Genomic DNA, 23,007 nt, shown 5'->3' on the forward strand with positions numbered 1-23,007 from the left:
GCATTCCATGCAAATACGTCCATGTTTTTTCTTAAAAACAAAATCAACTCTTCCTTCTCCTTCTATGGCAATTGAACCCCTACCTGAAAGAACTTCTCAAGGTCGTCGTCTATGAGAATCTTCTCCAATTCCTCACATGCAGGTTCATCTACCTTGGCTGCGCCAAAATACTTTGATTGCTACGCCTCTCCGCTAGCCGAGGACGAGGACTCCGGCTCAGGTTGACGCAGAATTGCAGCCGTGATACACTGTCGAGCCACAGACTGACTCCCAAGTAGCTCCACCACCTGGTCTCCAGAATGAAACTTAACCTTAACATGCAAGGTTGAGGAAACAGCTCCCAACGCATGCAGCCAAGGTCTTGCCACAATTGCGGTGTAGGGAGAATAGGCATCCACTACGATGAAATCTACGTTCACCACCTCTGGGCCTGATTGTACAGGCAATCTAATTTTCCCCTTTGGAACGACAGCCTTTCCCTCGAAGCATATCAAGGGTGAGTTATACGCCATAAGATCTTCAAGCTTTAAATTTAAACCTCTAAACAGGTCAGGGTACATGATATTTGCGCCGCTGCCTTGATCGACCATCACCCTCTTCACATCATAGTCCCCTATTCTTAGGGTTACCACCAAGGCGTCATCATGAGGCTGGATAGTCCCCACTTTGTCCTCTTCCGAGAAACCTAAAACTGATAGGATACTCGCCTTAATTCTCTTCAGCTGATCCCTTGACTCCTCGGCCAAAGTCCGAGCCACTGACATCACCCTAAAGGGAGCTGAGCCAGTCCTTCCAGGTGCCGCAAAAATTACATTGATGGTACCTAGAGGAGGCCTTGACGAAGGGCCACCGTGGTTTGCCACCCCTGATTGGTTTCCTTGCCCATTAGGCTGATACAGGAATTGCTTTAGCTTTCCCTCTTTGACCAACTGCTCTAAATGATTCCACAGAGTGCGACAATCCTCGGTGGTGTGACCCCTCTCCTGGTGATAATGGCAATGGAGATTTTGGTTGCGTCTCAGAGGGTCCCCTGCCATCTTATTTGGCCATTTGAAGAAAGACTCATGCCTGATTTTCTCCAACAGCTGCTGCACTGGTTCTTTGAAAACGGTGTTGACCACCTGTGGGGGCATATGACCAGCTTGTCTGGAAAAATCTCTTGCAGGCCTATTGTTGTTGTATCTGTCCAACCTAAAATCCCTCCTTTCTTGTGGGATAACCTTCGTCTTACCCTTCCCCTGCTGCTGATCTTCCTCAACCCTTTTGTACTCGTCGATGCGATCCATAAGCTGGCGCACGCTTCTGACAGGCTTTTTCGTCAAAGACTTCCTTAAGTCATGCTCCGTCCATAGGCCGACCTTGAAGGTCCTTATCGCCACATCATCGAAGTCCCCGTCAATTTCATTGAACATCTCCCAATACCTATCCAAATATGTTCTCAGGGTTTCCCCATCCCTCATGGCCATGGATAATAATGAATCTAATGGTCGAGGAACTCTACTGCACGTGATGAAGCGAGAACCAAATGCTCTAGTAAGCTCCTTGAAAGAGCTAATAGAGCCTGCCCTCAAGCCATCAAACCATCTCATGGCCACAGGCCCCAGGCTAGAGGGGAAGATCTTGCATATCAAGGTCTTATTCTTGGAATGTACTGCCATTCTTTGGCTGAAATAGCTCACGTGCTCCACAGGATTCGTCCGGCCATTATAAATAGTGAAGGCCGATTGTGTGAAGCGCCGAGGTAACCTCCCTTCCTCTAGTCTGCGCGTGAAGGGCGACTTAGAGATTTGGTGCAACTCCCTACCCATCGCATCATTTCCCAAGCCCTTAGAGGAGAAGTCCCTGCCATGCCTCCCATGCAGGTTGTCCTCCTCAAAAGAAAAAGATTCACCCGGGGGAGTCCTGGACCTCTGCCTGTAATTGTCATCCTCGGATCCCTCCGAAGAGGGGTGGGAGACAGAAGGAGTTCGCCTTCACCTTTCATGACGTAACTTTCTTTTTAGGCCGTCAATCTCTTTCTGCATGGCCTTGGTATTCCTCTCGTGAGGACCTCTACTTCCTCCTTGTGAATGACTCGTACTTCTGATAGTGTGCGTAGTATGTACACTACCTTCCCGGTACTCTCCGTGATCAGCATGCAAGGAGTGATCCTCATGTTGGGAGCCTACGGACTCCGCACTGCGTTGTGGTCCTGAGCCCACCATGATGTTCTAAACTTCCTTAAAGACTAAATTCCCATAGACGGGGCCAATTGTAAGAACACAATTCAAACTCCCAATCTAAGGTTGGAAATGGGCTTGAAAGGCCCTTTTACAATAAATTTGTAGAGAGTGTGTTTCTAATCTAGTTCTCAAGGATGGTTTTAAATAATATAGAAAAGAACGGGCTCCGGGCCCAATGGCACGAAATAAAGAGTTATTTGTAAGAGTATAACTAAAAGCTCCTCCTCGGACACAATCCGAGGATAGTTTATAATATTGCTTCCTAAGGTTGGTTACAATTGTAGATTATCATATACTATTGTCTTTCTCCTTTACAGAAAGAAGCCCTCCCCTTGATCCGAAGGTCTTTCTCTTTATTTATACTTCCTCTTCTTCTCTTTATCATCTTCCACCTCATGGTTGTAACGCTGGCTTGGGATACTTGTCCCATTAATTCTTCCCCAAAGTCCGCTGGGGTCAGGGACCAAGTTCCAAACCTCATGCTCAGGTCTCATCTTTCCATCTATGCAGTCAGTATATCAATTACAGAGCTTTTAATGTATGGGCGGTGGTAGCAGCTTTACCTTAGATATTCCACTGCTCTTCCTATTGTCCTCCACGTGTACCGTGTCTTCTTGTAGTCATAGGATTTCTTATAACATAGTCCAGGGACACTAAACCTCTCTTCTTATGACCTCGGCTTAAAAACCTGAGGACAAATCTATTCCTCGGACGTAATTGGTCACTCGTTTATCATATCTTTACTTGGCATTTTCTTTGTGAGGTACATTCATGTACTCCTAGATCATTTGATGTCCTCGGATTTGAGTTTTTAGTCCAAAAGACTTTGTTGGGCCATCCTTGGTAAATTACTGGGCCCAATGCCCCTACAACAACCATCTCATTTCTAAATGTATTCTATAGTTGTCTTACAACAAATTCTGACATTTTCCTTCTAGAACAATTCTATGTTTTGCTTTAAGATTATTCACATAGTCATCATCAAGAACTTTGTATTTGTACTTTACAAACACTGTCATCTTTATGACTATCAAAACAATCTTCTGCAATTCCTTTTGGATACCCAACATAAACACACATTTTTCTATCTTTTGATTTCAATTTGTTAGACTTCCTTTCTAGCACAAGTGCTAGACATCCCCAAAAGTGGAAGTATCATATACTAGGTTTTCACCCAATCCACAATATGACTAATGTCCTAGGAACAAACTTTTGAAATCAGTTTTAGAAAATGTATAGTAATAATTGCAGTATATCTCTAAAAGAAATAAGCAAATGGAAATACTAATCATGTACTTTACTATTTCTAAAAGAGTCTTATTCCTCCTTCATGTATGCACCCACTTAAAAGAAGTTATTGAAACTATATTCCTTTACAATAAAGGAACCCTAGATTGTATTATCCTCTAGATAGAATTCATAGATTGAGAATATAATAAAATAATGGTTCTAAAAGCCCATCTTTCACCAATCTTGAATATCATTTAGATTAATAAGATCTAGACATAAGTGCCAAAACATACAATACCAAAGGATGGAAACTTTCTCTTTAAAAAGTAAAACATGTAAATTTTCATCTAGAAAACAATCATGGACAAAGCTTAGCTTTACCAAAACTAGAAACTCTTTCCTTTTGGTCATGCTTTTGAGTCTAATTTCCTTTTGACAACTACTAGAGCAACTTGCTTGCCTAACTATTTGGTATTATAATTCCTATTCTTACCACCTTTTCCTTTCGGTCTAGGCTAAGAATTTGAATTAAATCATATTGATGCTAGCCTTAGCTTTAAGGATGTCTTCCTTTGCGTAGAATTCAGTCATCAATTCAGATAAAATAATAAATAAAAATTTATTTTCAAAACAGTCTGAATTGATCAAATGATTCTATCAAAGACTTATGGATCATATCCATATGAGATTAACATTTAATCTCTACATCCAAGAATTCCAATTCATTTTAAAATGAAAATATTTTCATAAAATGATATAGAATTGGAACTACTTAAGCTTTTCTTGGCACTCAATATGACTTATATTAAATATCGCCTAGTACTAACTCTTGCATCTCATGCTGTAGCACATTTGAAATAAAAGCCAATGTAACATATTAGCATTTCAATGGAGATTATGATTATATCATAAGCCATCTTCCATCAATGCATCATGCATAGGAAATTATGATAATGTTGAATCAAAACATATATATGTACTTCAGCTCTTTTAAGCACCATGTCCAAAATTATATCTTAGTTACTGTGATTCAATAAAAATAGTAGCTAGAGAACAAAATTATGACAACTTTATTTTGAGACTATAAATATAATTACAGTGACATTATATTTTGCATCCATAACCATATAGTATAAAACCCGAAAAACATACTATATTAGGTACAACGACAACCCAATCCATGTCTATAATTACTTGGTAGCAAGTTTATTATAAACACATTAATTGGTTGAGAACTATTCTCATTATTAGTGTTATCATGATAACTCTTATCATACACCAATAATATGCCGTATTGCCTTCAGCCTCTAAGTAATAATGACATAGCTCATTTGGGAAATTAACATTACACTTAGTCTAGTGTACACCATTATCTAGAATCATGTGTAGCCACATTTCATCTCCCTTTATAATGTTTAAACTTGTAGTACCATGAAACAAAACACTCTCCTTTGGGATCACGAGGCATATACGCCAAGACGAGGTGCTTGTTCACACTACTTTAAACGGGTAAGTTCAATCTTGTAGTACTATGAAGTAAACACCTTCCTTTGGGATCGCGAGGCAAATACGCCAAGACGAGGTGCCTACCCACACTACTATGAACCAATAATGGAGGCCGTGAGATCCAACTCTTGTATCTCTCTCTTACTAGAAATTTTAAAACAAGTGAATTGTATTGAAATCATTGTGATCTAATCACAATTTTAACCCTACACATCAAATGTGTTTAATTGTTTAAATTCAATGTGATGTTACTAAGACAATTCACTATAGCGTAACGAACATTCACGCAATCACAAAGAAGTTTAACCTTGTAATTCGTGAAGTAAATACCCTCTGCATGGAATGCAAGACTCGAAGTCAAGATAAGGTATCTATTCACATTACAATAAACTTAACAAAAGGGTTATTTCAGCACTCCCACTCATTATTTGGATTTTTCTTAGATAATTGTGATCCCATCACAACTAATAACCTTGCATTTGTTGAAGACTCTAATCTTATTAGAATCACTAACTAAAATGGAAGTCCTAAACTATTTAGGATTCCTTAAACACTAATGAATCAAAAATTAGTTATATAGAACTCTATCCTTAATTTCCTAAATGAAAAGTTCTAATCTCATTAGAAACTATATACCTTTTAATTAAGCTTTAATCTCATTAAAACTTCTAATTAAAATAAATTAAGGGCTTTTAAACATACAACAATTCCAGTCTCATTAGAATATTTGTTAAAAGACAAGTCGCAAACTATTTAGGACTAAGAGTTCTATTTAACTAATATCTTTGATGTATTAGGTCTTTTAGTTAGAACCATGTGTAATCTCATCACACACATCTTTGTTCTTTATATAGATGAAAAACACTTAGAAAAAATTCTGAATACCCAATTCTCGATCGATCGAGAATGTTCCTCGATCGATCGAGAAAAGTTCTGGCTGCTTGATCGATCCTCGACAGATTCTCGATCGATCGAGAAAAATTCCACGAAGCTCGATCGATGCTCGACAGATCCTCGATCGATCGAGAAAACTTCCACGAAGCTCGATCGATGCTCGACAGATCCTCGATTGATCGAGAAAACTTCTGCTAGCTCTATCGATGCTCGACAGATGCTCGATCGATCGAGCGTCGCGAGTTTTGAATTTTCCAGAATTTTTCTAAGATAGTTGTTTAACGTTTTCATGAACAAAACAACCATCATATGAACATAATGGACACAAATTGATATCTAAACTGAATATCATTGATGTTATAGCCTTAAAATTCAGTTTAACATACTTAAACTCAAAATTTAAACAACATCATAACATCAAAATCAGTTTTCATCAAATCATAGTTTCAACAACCATGCAGAAAATTAAATTTCTCACAACATGAAACTATTATCCCTAACTCCAAAACTTACAAAACATGTTATACAATTCGAATTGAAGACCACTCTGATACCATTTGTTGGAAAAATACATGGAAATACGTGTTTGTATCTCATGCAAACATGCGTAGCGGAAAAATTAACGGATCTACTTCATTCGCAATTGATAACATGTATTATGTAAGTTTCAGAATTAGAGAACAAGAAAGCGTACCTTCATACGGTGAAATTCAAAACCGAATATTAGAAGCACTTGAGAATACTTTTAATCTTCACTCCAATTCCGCTTAAGCCCAAGATGTGTGGTTTCTCAATCAGTTTTCATCAAAGAGAGAATAGGAGAGTGTCCAACACTCACATACAAAACCATTTCATTCCTTGTATGAAAACACTTATGAAAAAGTCTCATGAATACCTTTAATGAAATTTTGTATGTTTCTCTCCTTATAGATAACTGATTATCTAATTGGGCTAACCTTTTAAGCCATTCCAATTGGGCTCTTGTGTGTGGCTTGGAGTGGGACCAATAAGACACTAGCTCTAATGGGTCTTGGGCTTTTCTGTCAACTCTTGATAAGTCCAAAGTTACCATTAACTATATTTAATACCACATACCACTATATAAATATAGTTGCACTTTAAGCCTTATCTATAAATTATATCCCAAGACTTTATTGTACATGCAACCCCTTCATAAAATATTCTTAGTAATACAAAGTCATGAATATAGACTGTCACTTTGAAGATTACTACATCTTAATCCTTGAGTACCCGGTTTAATCATTTATGTTATTCATTATATATTCATGAAATCTAATTCCATAAATATATACTTTAGTAACTCCTTACTAAAGTGGTTGGATCCAACTCTCTGAATAACCAAACCCATTATACTTATTACAAGGAAATATTTTGTATTTCCGTTAAGAGACTATGAATTTCATCTTGAGAATACATGTTCCATCAACACTAAATGTGGCTGCCTAACATACTGAGGTTTTGACTGTGACTAATAGATCTCACTCCTGATATATCAAAGCAACTTACATCTCATGATCAGGTCCATTATTCTCTCAGGATTAAGAGTTCATGTAAATAGAAGTCGTGAGATTTATTATTCATTTGACAGTCGTTAGGAGAATAATAAATCTCAAAACGATCCAGTTCAATATGTCTTAACTCTTAAAACATATTAACATATCAACTAGAAATCTCCATTTCCATGATCAAGACAAATCATCTTAGTTGATATGTTATAGTCTTCGCAGATAATACGCCCAATTTCATCACCGACTACGAACTACATTTTGAGTTTACAAGGAACTTGTGATTTACATCTTCTGTGACAAAATCACATAAATCACATATAATGCATCTCATGGATTAAGATAATGTCCCATTAGTTAATTTATAAATAATCTCATATAATTAAACGATTTAATTATTTATGACATGCCAATAAATTGGATTTTAGAGCATAAACCCCAACACTATCACATATTCATCGTGACTTGTACTCATTTGGATTAACTATTAACTTGGTTAATTAAAATAATCTAGAGTTTATTAAGAGTCTTGTAATTCAATTGGTTGGTACCTCTTAAAGTGTGATTAGAATTCCCTATATTTTTTTTTTATTCTATCTAGCAATTATTAAAAAAAAAAAATTCTAAAGGTCAAAAAAGATTTCAATTCAACAACCCACATTAAACATGATATTTAAAGCATCAAATCTTTGTCCACAATTCCACAAATGATAGCATAAAGTAAATGCAACACTTAGAGCATCCACATCCAATTTTTCCTAATTCTATCCTATTTTACCATCCAAAAAGCTACTTTATCAATTATACCATACCATTTACAATATCCCAACATCCAAAAATTCTATTATTTTACCATTCTTTTAAAATATTATTTTTTAATCTTTCTTTATTATTTCTTTCCAACATTCATTTTTTTTCAAATTTCAACACTATTCCAACATACACTTTTTTTCACTCAAGCACTATTCCAACGGACACATTTTCTTTCCAACAGCCATGTATATTTTCAACAACCAGCCAAATTTGTTTTTTTTTTTTTATAAAGAACCTGCCAAATATCAATGTACTCAAACTTGTCAACTTTAAAAATCTACATACATATATATTCCATCAAACCTGCCAAATATCAATGTAAAATCCCCATATACATTTATAGATGCATCTTGCCAAATATCAATGTATTCAACCTGCCAACTTTAATGATCCACAAACACACACATACACATATAGAACTTGCAAATTTGGTTTTTTTTTTTTTTAGAAAGAACCTGTCAAATATCAATTTACTCAAACTTGCTAACTTTAAAAATCCACATACATATATATATATATATATATATATATATATATATATATATATATATATATATATATATATGCAACCTACCAAATATCAATGTACTCAACCTACCAACTTATAAAATCCACATGCATATATATATACATGCAACCTGGCAAATATCAATGTACTCAACTCGCCAATTTTTAAAATCCACATACATATATATACATGCATACATGCAACCTGCCAAATTTTCAACAACTCAACTCAACAACTTAAAAAGTCCACATACATACACACACACACACACACACATATATATAGATGCAATCCACATACATAACTATCAATGTTGTCTTTAAAAGACTCGTACATATATCAAATTACAATAAAACTCCACATACATAACTCACACACTTAAGTTCCTACAACTCCCCTTGTAATTGCCATAAATGCTCAACGAGGTCTGTTTGGAGTTGAGAATGAATTTCAAGGTCTCGAATAGATTCATGGATTTCAATGAACTCTGTAAATTCATTTGTGTGCTCCCGTGACAGTTGTATAGTAGGATTGTCATCAATTTGCTCATAATCTAATTCCATCGCTTCATTTACATCTCGCTCATCCTCAACGATCATGTTATGAAGAATTATGCATGCTTTCATGATGTCTTGGAGCGTTTCACTGTAGAAAAATCTTGCAGGTCCATGTACAATTGCGAATCTTGCTTGAAGCACTCCAAAAGCACGCTCTACATCCTTCCTATACGCCTCTTGGGCTTTTGCAAATAATTTTTTTTTTCTTTCTCGTGTAGATGGAATTGTTTTAACAAATGTTGACCATTTCGGATATATGCCATCGGCAAGGTAGTATCTCATCGTATACTCATGGCCATTAATTGAGTAATTAACTGCAGGAGCACGTCCTTGTTCGAGCTCAGAAAATAGAGGAGACCGTTCTAATACATTAATGTCATTGTTTGACCCAGGTAACCCAAAGAATGCATGCCATATCCAAAGATCAAATGATGCCACTGCTTCCAAAACAATGGTTGGCTCACGAATGTGACCAGAGTACTGACCTTTCCATGCAGCCGGACAATTTTTTAATTTCCAATGCATGCAATCAATGCTCCTTAACATCCCTGGAAATCCACGTCTTTCCCCATTGGCTAAAATTCAACCACCACTTTAACAAATTTTTTTAGACTTTTTATTGCAGTGGATTCTCCAATCCGCACATACTCATCCATAAAATCAGCTGCAACTCCATACGCAAGCATCCTAAGTGCAGCTGTTATCTTTTGAAGAGAAGATAAACCGAGTCTTTGGGCACCATCTCTTTTTTGGATAAAATAAGGTTCATAAGTTTCCATATTAGATTGAATACAGAGAAAAAGAGACCGACTCATCCGAAATCTCCTCTGAAATAAATTAGGAGGATATACTGGTGTGTCGGCAAAGTAGTCAAGATAAAGTCTTTTATGGCTTGCCAAATGATCACGTTCGATATACCGACGACGTTTACGTTGTGATGTTGAATCCTTAAGAACTCACCTCATAATCTCATCCTCATCTGAGTCGTCAAAAAGCAATTTGCGAAAAAGAGAGCGACCCATAGAGACAACCTTGAAGACAACAGTGTTAGGAAATTATCAATATTATTGAACAGGAAAATAATTAATTAAGCATGAAACATGCCCGTGCATGCTTTACCACTAGGAAGACTTTGTTTTTCTTAGTAGTTAAAGGCAAGCACATAACATGCTTTCCCACTTTATCAAGTGAGTACTTTCTATGAGAAGAACCTTACAAAATGACTTAAAAATTGTAATGAAAAAATGTATTTATCACATGCTCAAAGAGGCAGAGTAACTAAAATCAAGAAGCCAAAAGACATGCTCAATTATTTAGGCACAAGTACCAAAATTGAAATATGCTACAAATACAAGAGACCTCTAAATACCCTTCTCTAAACTAGGCTCACTAAAACTATTCAAAACACACCCAGCAGCCAAATTCCCAACCCACTACTGTGTGTGAGCTAAGAAAGAGGTTGAAGGTGAATATGAATGTATCAAGACTGAAAACAACACACACACCTATGAGACTTTTATTACTATTTTTTTGGTATCTCCTCCTCCTCCTAAATCCTAATAGTGGGTCCCTCCAGAATTTTTCCTTTGTTGATTTTGAGGGCCATTTGGGTCCTTAAATGACCATTCACTCCACTACACTCTCTTGGGTACATGCCAAGAAATACTGTTATCTTAATTTTGAAGAACTGAAACACAATGAAAAAGAACCCAGAAATTTTTCCCATGATAAAAGACCAATTTCTTCTTTTTTTTCTGATTAGTATGATGAAAGACCACTGTTACTTATTAAAAAAAATTATAAAAGACCAAGGTTACTTATTAAGGAAAGGTACAACACTAAGCTCAATTGCATCAAGAATAGGCTCAATATCATGCACTAGACCATAATTCACTTCCCATAGTTGCTGCCATCAGGTAACTTCAATTCAAGTTTTTGTATAGTGATCAGTATCTAGATCATGTTAAGTTCACCCAAAAAAGAGTTCTCTAATGGATAAATTTTACGTATTATTTTTTATAATTTTTGTCCTGGGTTGTTGTGATTGGTATATAATAACATGTGATCAATGATCTTAAACGATACTAGTAAATGTGAGAAATTTTATATATAGATTGGAGAATTTACATCTTCTTTGTGTGGCGAGAGGGACGGGGGTTTTATTTATTTAATAGGGATTAGTTGCTGGTACCCAGTTTGCATCCTGTACACGACTTGAAAGGGATTGCCTTATAATGGTCACATTCTTTTTCTATGATTCTCTTTGGACTCTTTAATTTAGGAGCATTTTTGGGTAATTATATTTTCTTTCCTTTCCACATTTTACAATGCATATAAATTTTCAACCAGTTGTTGGCAGTATGATCTTTATCAAGCATAGGCTGATAATGGAGTTATTTTCGTCAAGCTGGAGGAATCTGTGGAAGGAATGGGAGCTACGAGGAATGATTTTAATTAGCCTCAGTACCCAAATATTTCTCATCCTTTTGGGAAATAACAGAGGGCGTTCTTCAGGAATTCTGCTAACAATTACAGTTTGGTCAGCCTATTTACTAGCCGACTCCATAGCAACCATGGCATCTAGCATACTCTCAAATATTCTTGGAGATGTGTATAAGGGTGGTGATCTTGATCCAAATAACGAGCTAAAAGCATTTTGGGCGCCCTTTTTCCTGTTGCATTTGGGTGGCACTGACACCATTACTGCTTACTCCTTGGAAGACAATGAGTTGTGGAGAAGACATTTATTTGGACTAGTAAGCCAAGCGGTGACGATATTTTATATCATGCTCTTGGCCTAGACAAGCTCTCATCTCTCCTTCCTCTTTATTGTGACGTTCCTTGTTGGGCTTGTCAAGTATTTAGAAAGGGTTTGGGTCCTCTACTCGGCAAGTGATAAGAAATTTAGGGACTCCATTTCGGACAACCCTATGGAAGGAAGACATCTCACAAATCACCAGGTAGCCAATGCATCATCAAATCAATCCGATCCTGATGCAGATGAAATTGTTATGGCCTATAACTTCCGTGAGATGGTCAAACGTCTCTTCGCAGATCTAATACTTGGCATCAACGAAAGGAAGGCAAGTAGGGATATATTCGAACATAAAGACATGGGTTCTGACAAGGCTTTCAAGATAATCGAGATTGAACTCGGGTTCATGTACGATTTGTTGTACACCAAGGCGAAAGTAGTTTACTCTTACATGGGCATTGGTCGACGAATCATCGGATTCTTTTCTATCCTCATTGTATTTGTGACGCTAACTTTGTATGAGATCTATGATAGAGACAAACAGCACCGCTACCGCTCTAAGATTGATCTTATCATAACTATGGTAGTGTTAGCATTCGCTCTTCTTCTGGAATTATGTGCATTTGCCCAGCTACTTCTCTCCGACCACGCCACTCATTGGTTAATTAAGCGTAAGATGAGTACCATCTTAGGAGCCATGAAACTTTGGGCTCCAAAAAAGAAAGAGCACAGGTGGTCAAATTCCATTGCTCAATTGAGTCTGCTACACCTTTCATTAAACAAAAGACATTTGCCTTGCCGTACAATCTTGAAGAAGTTAGGCATTGATGAAATTCTAGAGATTGGATTAGCTATGACTACTAGATCACTGAGCAGCGACATGAACGGCATAAAAGAAAATATCTTCACGAATATCAAAAATGTTATGCATTGGGCGGAAGAAAATGACAACAGCACAGAATTCGACAATTTGTTTGGTCATCCTGATCTTGAGTGGAGTATCAGGTTGTAGTTTGACCAGCGTATTCTTATCTGGCACCTTGCTACAGATATCTTGTACCACAATGAGTATGACGAAGAGCCACGTGAAGATGAAGTACATGCAAGAGGCATCTATTTGTCACGATATATGCTCTACCTTCTAGTTAAACATCCATATATGTTGCCAATTGGGATGGCGCATATCAGGTTCCAGGACATTTATGTCGGGCTTAAGGACTTCATTGAAGAAGAGATGTCCAAACCGGTTAATGAAAGCAGCCACCTAAAAGAAGTTGCCGCGCAGATGATAAAAGTAAACACCACCGACATGCTTAGTGTCCGTGGAGATGGCAAAATCAGTTTTCTCATATTCCACGCTTGTAAGCTTGCCAAAGCATTAAATGATATGGAAAACAAATGGGAAATAATGTTCAACGTTTGGATGGAAATGTTGTGTCATGCTGCTAGCCTATGTAAAGGAAGACATCATGCTCAGTTGTTGAGACGGGGGAGAGTTTTTCACTCATGTTTGGCTTCTCATGGCCCATTTTGGCTTAACTAATCACTTCCAGATACCAGTTAGTACAGCTGATGCGAATCCATGTTAGGCCAACTTTAATTTATTTTTGTTGGAAGAGTAAACATGCATGGTTTTAAAATACATTGAATACATATTTAAATAAATATACTTGATATTATTCATGTATAAAGTTAATAAAAGTTCTTGTATGCATGTTAAGAGTAATGTATGTACCAATTTATTACGAATTTGTGGTTTGGAACATGTGATAAGCGAAAAACGTATTGACTCCTTGTGATAAATTAATTGATTAATTAACCAAGTTTATTAATTAATCAAATTAACATGCAAACGCGTGATAGAACAAACAAATCACTAATAAACTAAAGTGCAGCGGAAAATAAATTGACACGGTGATTTGTTTACGAATGGGGAAAATCAACATGGCAAAAACCCCATCGGGTGATTTTAAGGTCACCACTCCCGAGAATCTACTATTATCAAAACAAGCGGTTACAAGTAAAAGAATCTCAGTACCTTATACCAACCTACAGTTGAACCCTTACCTCAATACCCAATTTGACTTGTTCTGTAGTGTCAATCTCCCATTTTTAATGCACGACTCCCAGTACGTGACTAACCAATTGTGCAGATCCTAGTACGCAACTTCAATCACCAATTAGAGAAGGAATGTTGGCTACAAAGTTCTTCTATTCTTCAAAACATTAAGATCTTGAAGTTGCTTGGTCACAAAACCCTACGGTGTACAAATATATAGAGCAGCTTCTTCACAAGAAAGATGAACTAAGACAAACTAGGTCTCCGGTTACAATTTGCACTTCTGCAATTATGCTCTTGGCTGTGTAGCCTGATACGACCCTTAAAATAATCTTTATATATATTTAGGGTTGTGAGAAAAGAAAGCTCAAACATACAATCATGGATTGGATGAAAAACAGACTCGAAAATCTGAGTTTCATAAATCTCGACAGATACCCTATCTGTCGACCTGCTGTCGAGCCACGGGCTAGAATAGCTCTTCAAGGCTCGATAGATGCTAGCTGTCGAGTTTTAATGAACAGCACTTTTCACACTTGAATCTTGGACAGACTTGCATGGTTTCAATACTTGGACTTGAACTCTTGTTCCTTGAAGTATTAAACACATTCTAGATCTACCAAAATACAAATAAAGTGTGTTTTGTCAAAGGATTAGCCAATTACATAAAATAGTGACATATGTTCCTAACATGTGAAACACATATGTCCTAAGAATCTCCCCCTTTGGCAATCCGTGACAAAACCATAACAAACAAATGAACATATAAGAGGAGCCATAAATCACTCAACTCATACTCACTTGTTAAGTACAGTAAAATCTATCCTAACACAAACTCTTGAAAAACTTTGCAAGAAGAGAGTTCATGGCAAGTAGACTTTGACAACCTGTATTTCTGAAACACTTAAACAAAACTCATCAAGGCATCTTTGTGTGAAACAAAAATTAAAGATTGCATACAATATATAAGAAACATGTGCATAAAGAGAGAAAAGAAACAACACATGTAAGAGTAGGTGAAATACATACATCAACATATAAAAAAAATAAGTACAATGTATGTCAAAATGATCACAAGACCCATGTACAAGAGATAATGTATCTAAAGTAGAAAGAAAAGAAAAGATACAAGTATCCTCACTACATCCCTCAATATCAACACTCCCCTAACAAAAATCTACTATACTAACTCTTCCCCTAACTATGACTACTCTCATAACCAAAACTACTCTCCTTTTTGTCACAAGTGACAAAGGGTAAGAGTGTCAAGTAGACATCTCGTCAGTACTGGAAGAGCTAGCATCACCATCATCCTCATCATCAAAAGTAGTAGCATCATCAACATCATTCTCATCATTAGAAGCCTCTAGAGAAGGTGGAAGAGAAGCAACGAAGCCACCCATGACCGCTTGCCGTTGTGCAATACGACCAACACGGGTGTTCACCTGACATAACTCATCACTGAAAGCGTCGAAGCGAGCATCCATGCGCTGAAGCTGTGTCATGATGTCCATGAGAGACACACCGCTTGTATAAGGAGAGGGAGCAAATGTGGATGGAGCTGAAGGAGTGGGAGGAGCTGTTGACTCGGACTACCTCGACCAAAACTGTGCCTCGCTCCGTTTTACGGTAGCGGCATCTATAGCACCCATGGTAGAAAAGTTGTCAGACACAGGAAAGGGAACAGAAAAATGGCATAAGATTCTCGTGATAGTAGAAGGAAAGATGAGCTTACCATGGGTCACCGAATCCCTATACACATCTATGATAGAAAGAATGAAATGAGAGGGAAAATCTATACTAAGATGCTCAAGAAATGAAAGTGAAAACTGAGCACGGGGCTCTATGATAGAGTTATAATGAGAGAGGGGATGTAAAACAAAAGTCATAACCATGTTAAGAAAACGCGAACCTTTAGCAAAGGTCGAACAATAAGTGAACTGACGCTCACCCGAATCAGAAGGGCACTCACAGAAAGCAGACATAAGCTCGTCTTTAGACACAGTCCTTAGGGATATGAAACACTTCGGCTACAAGAATCGGAGTGACCACAATGCGCGTACCTCGAACGCGAGTAGAAAATTGAGGTACTAAATAATCGAATCCATGCATGTTGAAGTAGAACTCCTGGATCAGCACGGATGGACATGTGACCGGGAATGCCACACAGTGACTCCCATTCCCAACTGTGGATGACAGTAGGAAGGTCAGTGTCGGAGAAGTCCGACAAAATGACTAGGCATTCCAAATGAATGTCTCGTCGGGAAAAGTTCTCAAAGAAGTCCGATTTTGCCTTCTCATCACGGAACCGAACGTGAAAGGGAGTAGAATCGGAAGAAGTGGATGCCTCGGAACATAGAGGGTTCCGGGACGAAGTAGATTTGCATTTGGGTGCCATATAAGTAGACTAACGCAAACAGAAGAGAGAGAGAGAGAGAGAGAGAAATAGACAATCAGAAAAGTCCCAAGCAGTTCAAATATATCAAAATATATTGAAAAGAAAGGACATATGCATGGGATGTTAAGGTTTGTGCCCTAAAATCCAATTTATTAGTATATCATAAATAGTTAAATTGTTTAATTATATGAGACTATTTATAAATGAACTAATAGGACATTATCATAGTCCATGAGATGCATTGTATGTGATTTATGTGAAAAGTCACAGAAGATGTAAATCACAAGTTCCTTGTAAACTCAAAATGTAGTTTGTAGTCGGTGATGAAATTGGACGTTTCATCTGCGAAGACTATAACACATCAACTAAGTGATTTGTCTTGATCATAGAAGTGGAGACTTCTAGTTGATGTGTTGATGTGCCTTAAGAGTTAAGACATATTGAACTAAACCACTGTGAGATTAATTATTCAATCAACAACTGTCACCTGAATAATTAATCTTACAACTTCTAATTTCATAAACTCTTAATCCTGAGAGGGTAGTGAACCCGATCATGAAATGTAGGTCACTTTGATATATCAAGAGTGAGATCTAATATTCACGGTCAAAACCTCAGTATGTTGGGTAACTACACATAGTGTTGAGGGAACATATATTCTCAAGATGGAATCCATAATCTCTTTTTATAGAGACACAAAATATCCCCTTGAGATAAGTTTAATGGGAAATGGTTATTCTGGGCGTCCACTTTAGTAAGGAGTTACTAAAGATTATATTTATTGAAATTGGATTTCAATAAATGTGAATAACTAAAAGATTAAACTGGGTACTCAAGGATAATTGTTTACAAAATGACAGTTTATTATGACTTTGTTCACTATGGATATTTCATGGAGGGGTCAAATGATATCATTAGAGTCTTGGGATATAATTTATTAATAAGGCCTAGAATGTAATTATATTTATATAGTGGTATTAAATATAATTAATGGTAACTTTGGACTTGTCAAGAGTTGACAGAAAAACCCAAGGCCTATTGGAGCTAGTGTCTTATTTGTCCCTTTTGGTCTCACTCCAAGCCACACACTAAAGCCCAATTGGAAAGGCTCAATAGGCCAGCCCAATTAGATAATTAGTTAGTTATAAAGGGAGAAACATACAAAATTTTTTATTAGAAAAAGAAAGACATCATTGTGAAATGGTGTGTATGTGTGAGTGAAGCCACTCAATTATTCTCCCTTAGAAACTGGTTGAGAGACCACACTTCTTGTGTGTAAAGTGGAATTGGAGTGAAGATTAAAAATGTTCCCAAGTACTTCTAATCTTTTGTTTCGAATTTCACCGCACCAAGGTACGGTTTCTATTCTTTATTCTAAAATTCAAAGTTACATGTTATCTCTCATGAATGAAGTAGATCCGTGATTGTTGCTTCCACTGTATGTTTTGTATGAGATGCAAAACCAGATTTTCCAACATGGGAATGCATGAACATGTGACATGCAAAGGTAATTGCATCATGGGCTCAGCCCAATCCAATACTATCAGCACACAATCAGATAACATATATAACACATAACTAAATGCATGAAAATATAGTTATAATGCACATGAGATGCAATGCATGAAGCGTTAAGATCACATAAGCATAACCCAACCCAAAAATTTCACCAAAACTTCATCAATTTCGAAAAACCCCAATTTTTTCAAAAAAAAAATCCCAAAATCTAGGTCAAAAAGCATGAACATGTATGAAGAAAGAAAAGAAAAGAGATCATACCTATGAGAATGCAAGCAAACGATCAAGGAAAGAGTAATGAAGATGAAGTGGTTGAGTTGAGAGTGTTTAGGAGTGAGAGAGATGAGAAACTGTCGAGAGAGATCGAAGAAATGAGATCAGAAATCACAACGCGCATATATATATAAACCTTATAAAGCTCGATCGATCGAGATGTATCAAGGAGCTATCAAGCTTTAAAATGCGTCTTCTAACTATCGAGCCAGCTATCGAGGATCTATCGAGGATCAAACAAAAAATTCTTCTCAAAGAAACTCGATGGATCGAGGATCTGTCGAGGAGCTATCGAGGGGACAGAAGAATTCTCGATCGATCCACATAGTTATCAAAAGGTGTTGAGATTGCGATAAAAAACAAATGAAGAGCTTGATAGATAAGTTAGGTGTCAAGGAGCTGTCGAGATTGCTTAAAACAGTTTTTCAAAGTAGGGAAAAACACAGATATGAATGCAATCAAGCAAGTAACTCAACCAACGATCCAATCAACATTTTAAGCTCTCAAAATCATCTCTCAACAAAAATATTTAGCACATTGATCCCAAAACACACACACACACACACTAAACAAGTCTAACTAATTTTATATTTCAAAAACAAGTTAAGACAGTTTAGTGAGCATACATCAACACATGTAAACCTTATGATGGCCAAATCACATTGTACCTGCACATGTATCAAAAGTAGCTAAGAATATTACGTGTTGTGTGTGAAAAACATCACAAGATTGCATAAGTGTATCTATGTTATGACGATTTGAGATATGAGTAAATCAATTGAACTCGCACACGATCATAACTGCTTGATGGGGATTATCACTTTTGAGGTTCATTCTATAACTCCCACATCTCCTAGAATACACGCTTGCAATCATATTTTAAAGCATTTTGATCTTTTTGCTTTTTATTTTCTTTGCATATTTTTCTTTTTAAGCAAACCATGCATGGGCATATAAAAGATAGAAAAGAAATACCCAATTATGTTAAGCTTTTTGATATTCCACTTTTGTTATGCCGAAGCATACCGATGTCATTGACATTATATTTTTGCTATGCTGAAGCATACATATGTCATTTCATGATTGGCGAACAACAGTGGCGAGATGGTTATTTATGCCTTTCTCTTAGGATTTTCTAGTCTTTCCCGTCAAAAAAAGTGATACGAGTGTTATGTATAAGAGATTACTTAGCCTTACTCATTACAAACAAAGAGCCACAAAACTCACTTTCTTAGTTGTGCATAGAGATGCTCATCTAAGCTACAAGAGATACAAAGTGTAGAAAACTTTGTTTCAATGGCCATCCGAGGTGCACAAGCACTAATGTAAACAAACACACACTGTTTTTGTATTTTTCAAATTTTTCAATTTTTTTAATTTTTATGAAAAAAATAAAACAAACTGAAAAATAACCAACAAAAACATGATAAACAAAGCAAAGCAATGCATAAAACTAGACTAACTCAAAACAAGAAAGCAAAAACACACAAGTAATGCAATAAAAAACAAATAGGGAGAGAGAAAAAAAAAATGATTAAATCACTTGGAGCCCTTTTCCTTCCACACTTTGGAAGAACCTTTCCTTTGAGCAAAACCTTGAACTGGCAGTGAGGGGAAAAAATTAAACCTGATCAAGTTCGAAAGGAACATGAGGGCTTTGAGAAGATCTCTAAGAGGTACAAGAGAGGATGGAAATTGATCCTGGTTTCCTAATGCGATCATACCAATGCTCTGTTGAGTGACTAACCACTTATAGCAATTAGGTTGAGTATGATCGGCTGCTCCACAGTGATGACAGAGATGCTTCTTCTTCTGTTTAGTCTTTTGAGAGTTGACCTTCTTAGCCCTAGGATTTTTAGCTTCTTTCTTATCCTACTTAGGGGGTGCTCTTAAGATAGATTTACCCTTGTTTATGTTCTCACTAGCTAAATCAGTTTTGACATTAGTGTTCTCAATTTCAACATTATTACTAAGAGGAACAAAAACAATGGTACTAGTAAAAGCAATATTAGAAGAAGAGAAATCATACCCTAAACCAGTTCGATCGGAAGCAGATTTTTAAAGACTGAGCATCTCATCGAGCTTAGCGCTTGAAGTCCTTTCCAGCTGAGCTCTGACCTGGAACAGTTCTGCCTCAAGCTTCTTGATCTTCTCAACCAGGAAGTTGTTATCAAACCTCAGTGCTCCAATAGTTTGATTGGCTTCATCAAACTTTGTGGAGAGCTCTTCACGCTCAAGCTCCACATCACTAAGCTTCTTAGTGGTCAACCTATATAATTTCTCATGCTTTTCTGAGACCTTGTACAACTTTGCATAGGCTGTATGGATGTCATCTTGCTCATCCATCTTCTCAAATTTTTTCTCCACCAAGATTTCTTTTTCTCATTTTCGGAATCATCCTCAGGTTCAGTGTCGCTCAATGTAGCAGCAAGTACCTTGCTTTTCCCAATAGACTTGAGATAAGTGGGGCACTCCTGTTTCATGTGTCTGAAGTCTTGACACCTAATGCACTTGGGTCCTGAGGGAACAGTGTACTGATCGTCATCCCTTGCATCCTTCTTCCCTTTGTCTTGGTTCTTGAACTGAGAAGAACTAGATTGCTTAAGGTCCTTGTCGAAGCCCTTTACATTGGCATTCTTCATGAACTTCTTGAATTGCCGGATGATGTAGGACTTCATTTTTGAATCTTCATCATCAAAAGACTCATCAGTGCCACTGCTCTTGGCCTTCAATGCCATGCTTTTGCTCTTGCTTGATTTCCCGATCCTTGTCAAACCCAACTCATAGGTTTGCAAATTGTCAATCAACTCTATCAAAGGAATTTTGTCAATGTCCTTTGATTCCTCAATGGCAGTGATCTTGGCATGGAATCTCTCGGGTAGAGATCTGAGCACCTTTCTCACAATCTTGGGTTCTAGAATGGTTTCGCTAAGATTAAATGCTGAGTTCACTATGTCCTTGAGTCTGGCATAGAACTTATCAAATGACTCATCCTCCTTCATCTTAATCGCTTCGAAGCTTGTAGTAAGCCTCTGAAGCTTCGAATCCTTGACAATCTTGGTTCCCTCATAGGTTGTCTAGAGAATGGTCAATGCTTCCTTAGCAATTTCAGTGGAGGATATCTTCTTGAACTCCTTATTAGTGACTGCACTGAATAACGCATTCAATGCCCTTCTGTTGAAGTTTTCCACCTTGATCTTAGCAACATCCTAATCAGCCGGCACTTCCTTAGGCTTGGTCCAACCTATCTCCACATCTTGCCACACTTTCTCATCTAAGGACTGCAAGAAAGCTCTCATGCATACTTTTCAGTATGCATAGTTAGTTCCATCAAATAAAGGAGGTACAATAATTGACTGTCATCTATCCATGACAAACAGGGGTCAATGGATCTCACAGCAAAGAATAAACCCTAATTAGAGTGTGCCTGCTCTGATACCACTTGATAGGCCAAAAACATATTGACCCCTTGTGATAAATTAATTGATTAATTATCCAAGTTTATTAATTAATCAAATTAACATGCAAACGCGTGGTAGCACAAACAAATCACCAATAAACTAAGGTGCAGCAGAAAATAAATTGACATGGTGATTTGTTTACGAATGGGGAAAAACCAACACAGCAAAAATCTCACTGGGTGATTTTAAGGTCACCACTCTCGAGAATCCACTATTATCAAAACAAGTGGTTACAAATAAAGGAATCCCAATACCTTATACCAACCTACAGTTGAACTCTTACCCCAATACCCAATTGGACTTGTTTTGTAGTGACAATCTCTCCTTTTCAACGCACAACTCCCAGTACGTGACTAACCAATTGCGCGGATCCCAGTACGTGACTTCAATCACCAACTAGAGAAGGAATGTTGGCTACAAAGTTCTTCTGTTCTTCAACACATGAAGATCTTGAAGTTGCTTGGTTACAAAACCCTACGATGTACAAACACAGCAGCTTCTTCTCAAGAAAGATGAACTAGGGCAAACTAGGTCTCCAGTTACAATTTGCTCTTATGCAATTATGCTTTTGGCTGTGTAACCTAATACAGCCCTTAAAATAATCCTTATATATGTTTAGGGTTGTGAGAAAAGAAAGCCCAAACATACAATCACGGATTGGATGAAAAACAGACTCAAAAATTTGAGTTTTATAAATCTTGACAGATACCCTATCTGTTGAGCTGCTGTTGAGCCACAAGCTAGAACAGCTCTTCAAGGCTCGATAGATGCTAGCTGTCGAGCTAGCTGTTGAACTTTAATGAACAACACTTTTCACACTTGAATCTTAGACAGACTTGCATGGCTTCAATACTTGGACTTGAACTCTTGTTCCTTGAAGTATTAAACACATCTTAGATCTACCAAAATACAAGTAAAATGTATTTTGTTAAAGGATTAGTCAATTACATAAAATAGTGACATATGTTCCTAGCATGTGAAACACATATGTCCTAACAACATGTATATTGTCTGTTTTAATAAACCAAATGTTAGCCCGTGATTTGTTTATATATAAATATTTGTGTTTCACTATGTCCCTGAAATCATAGATATTTTTTGTTATTCGACTTTGTAATGGTTCAACTTTTTGGAACTAATAGTTTCAGACATGATATAAAAATCTAGAAGAATGTTATTAAGACCCTAGCATATATTTAGAACCCCCATAATCAAAATTTAGCAGCTTAATCACTTGTTAACTCTAAACTAAATGAAAGTGATTAACTAAGTTTCATATTTCAAGCA

At 37.0% G+C, this 23,007-nt stretch overlaps 1 protein-coding gene across 1 annotated transcript; it reads right to left on the reverse strand.

Moving 5' to 3' along the window:
• Positions 1–9,085: 9,085 nt before the first annotated feature.
• On the reverse strand, positions 9,086–10,278 carry LOC142615394 (uncharacterized). Its single transcript, XM_075788145.1, has 3 exons — positions 10,217–10,278; positions 9,905–10,000; positions 9,086–9,818 (listed from the first exon to the last, which is right to left on the reverse strand). Exons 1-3 carry the CDS (start codon positions 10,276–10,278, stop codon positions 9,086–9,088), a joined length of 891 nt encoding a protein of 296 aa, XP_075644260.1.
• Between the last annotated feature and the right edge of the window lie 12,729 nt (positions 10,279–23,007).

The sequence above is a fragment of the Castanea sativa genome, chromosome 11 (genome assembly GCF_040712315.1).
Source record: "Castanea sativa cultivar Marrone di Chiusa Pesio chromosome 11, ASM4071231v1".
Lineage (NCBI taxonomy): Eukaryota > Viridiplantae > Streptophyta > Magnoliopsida > Fagales > Fagaceae > Castanea > Castanea sativa.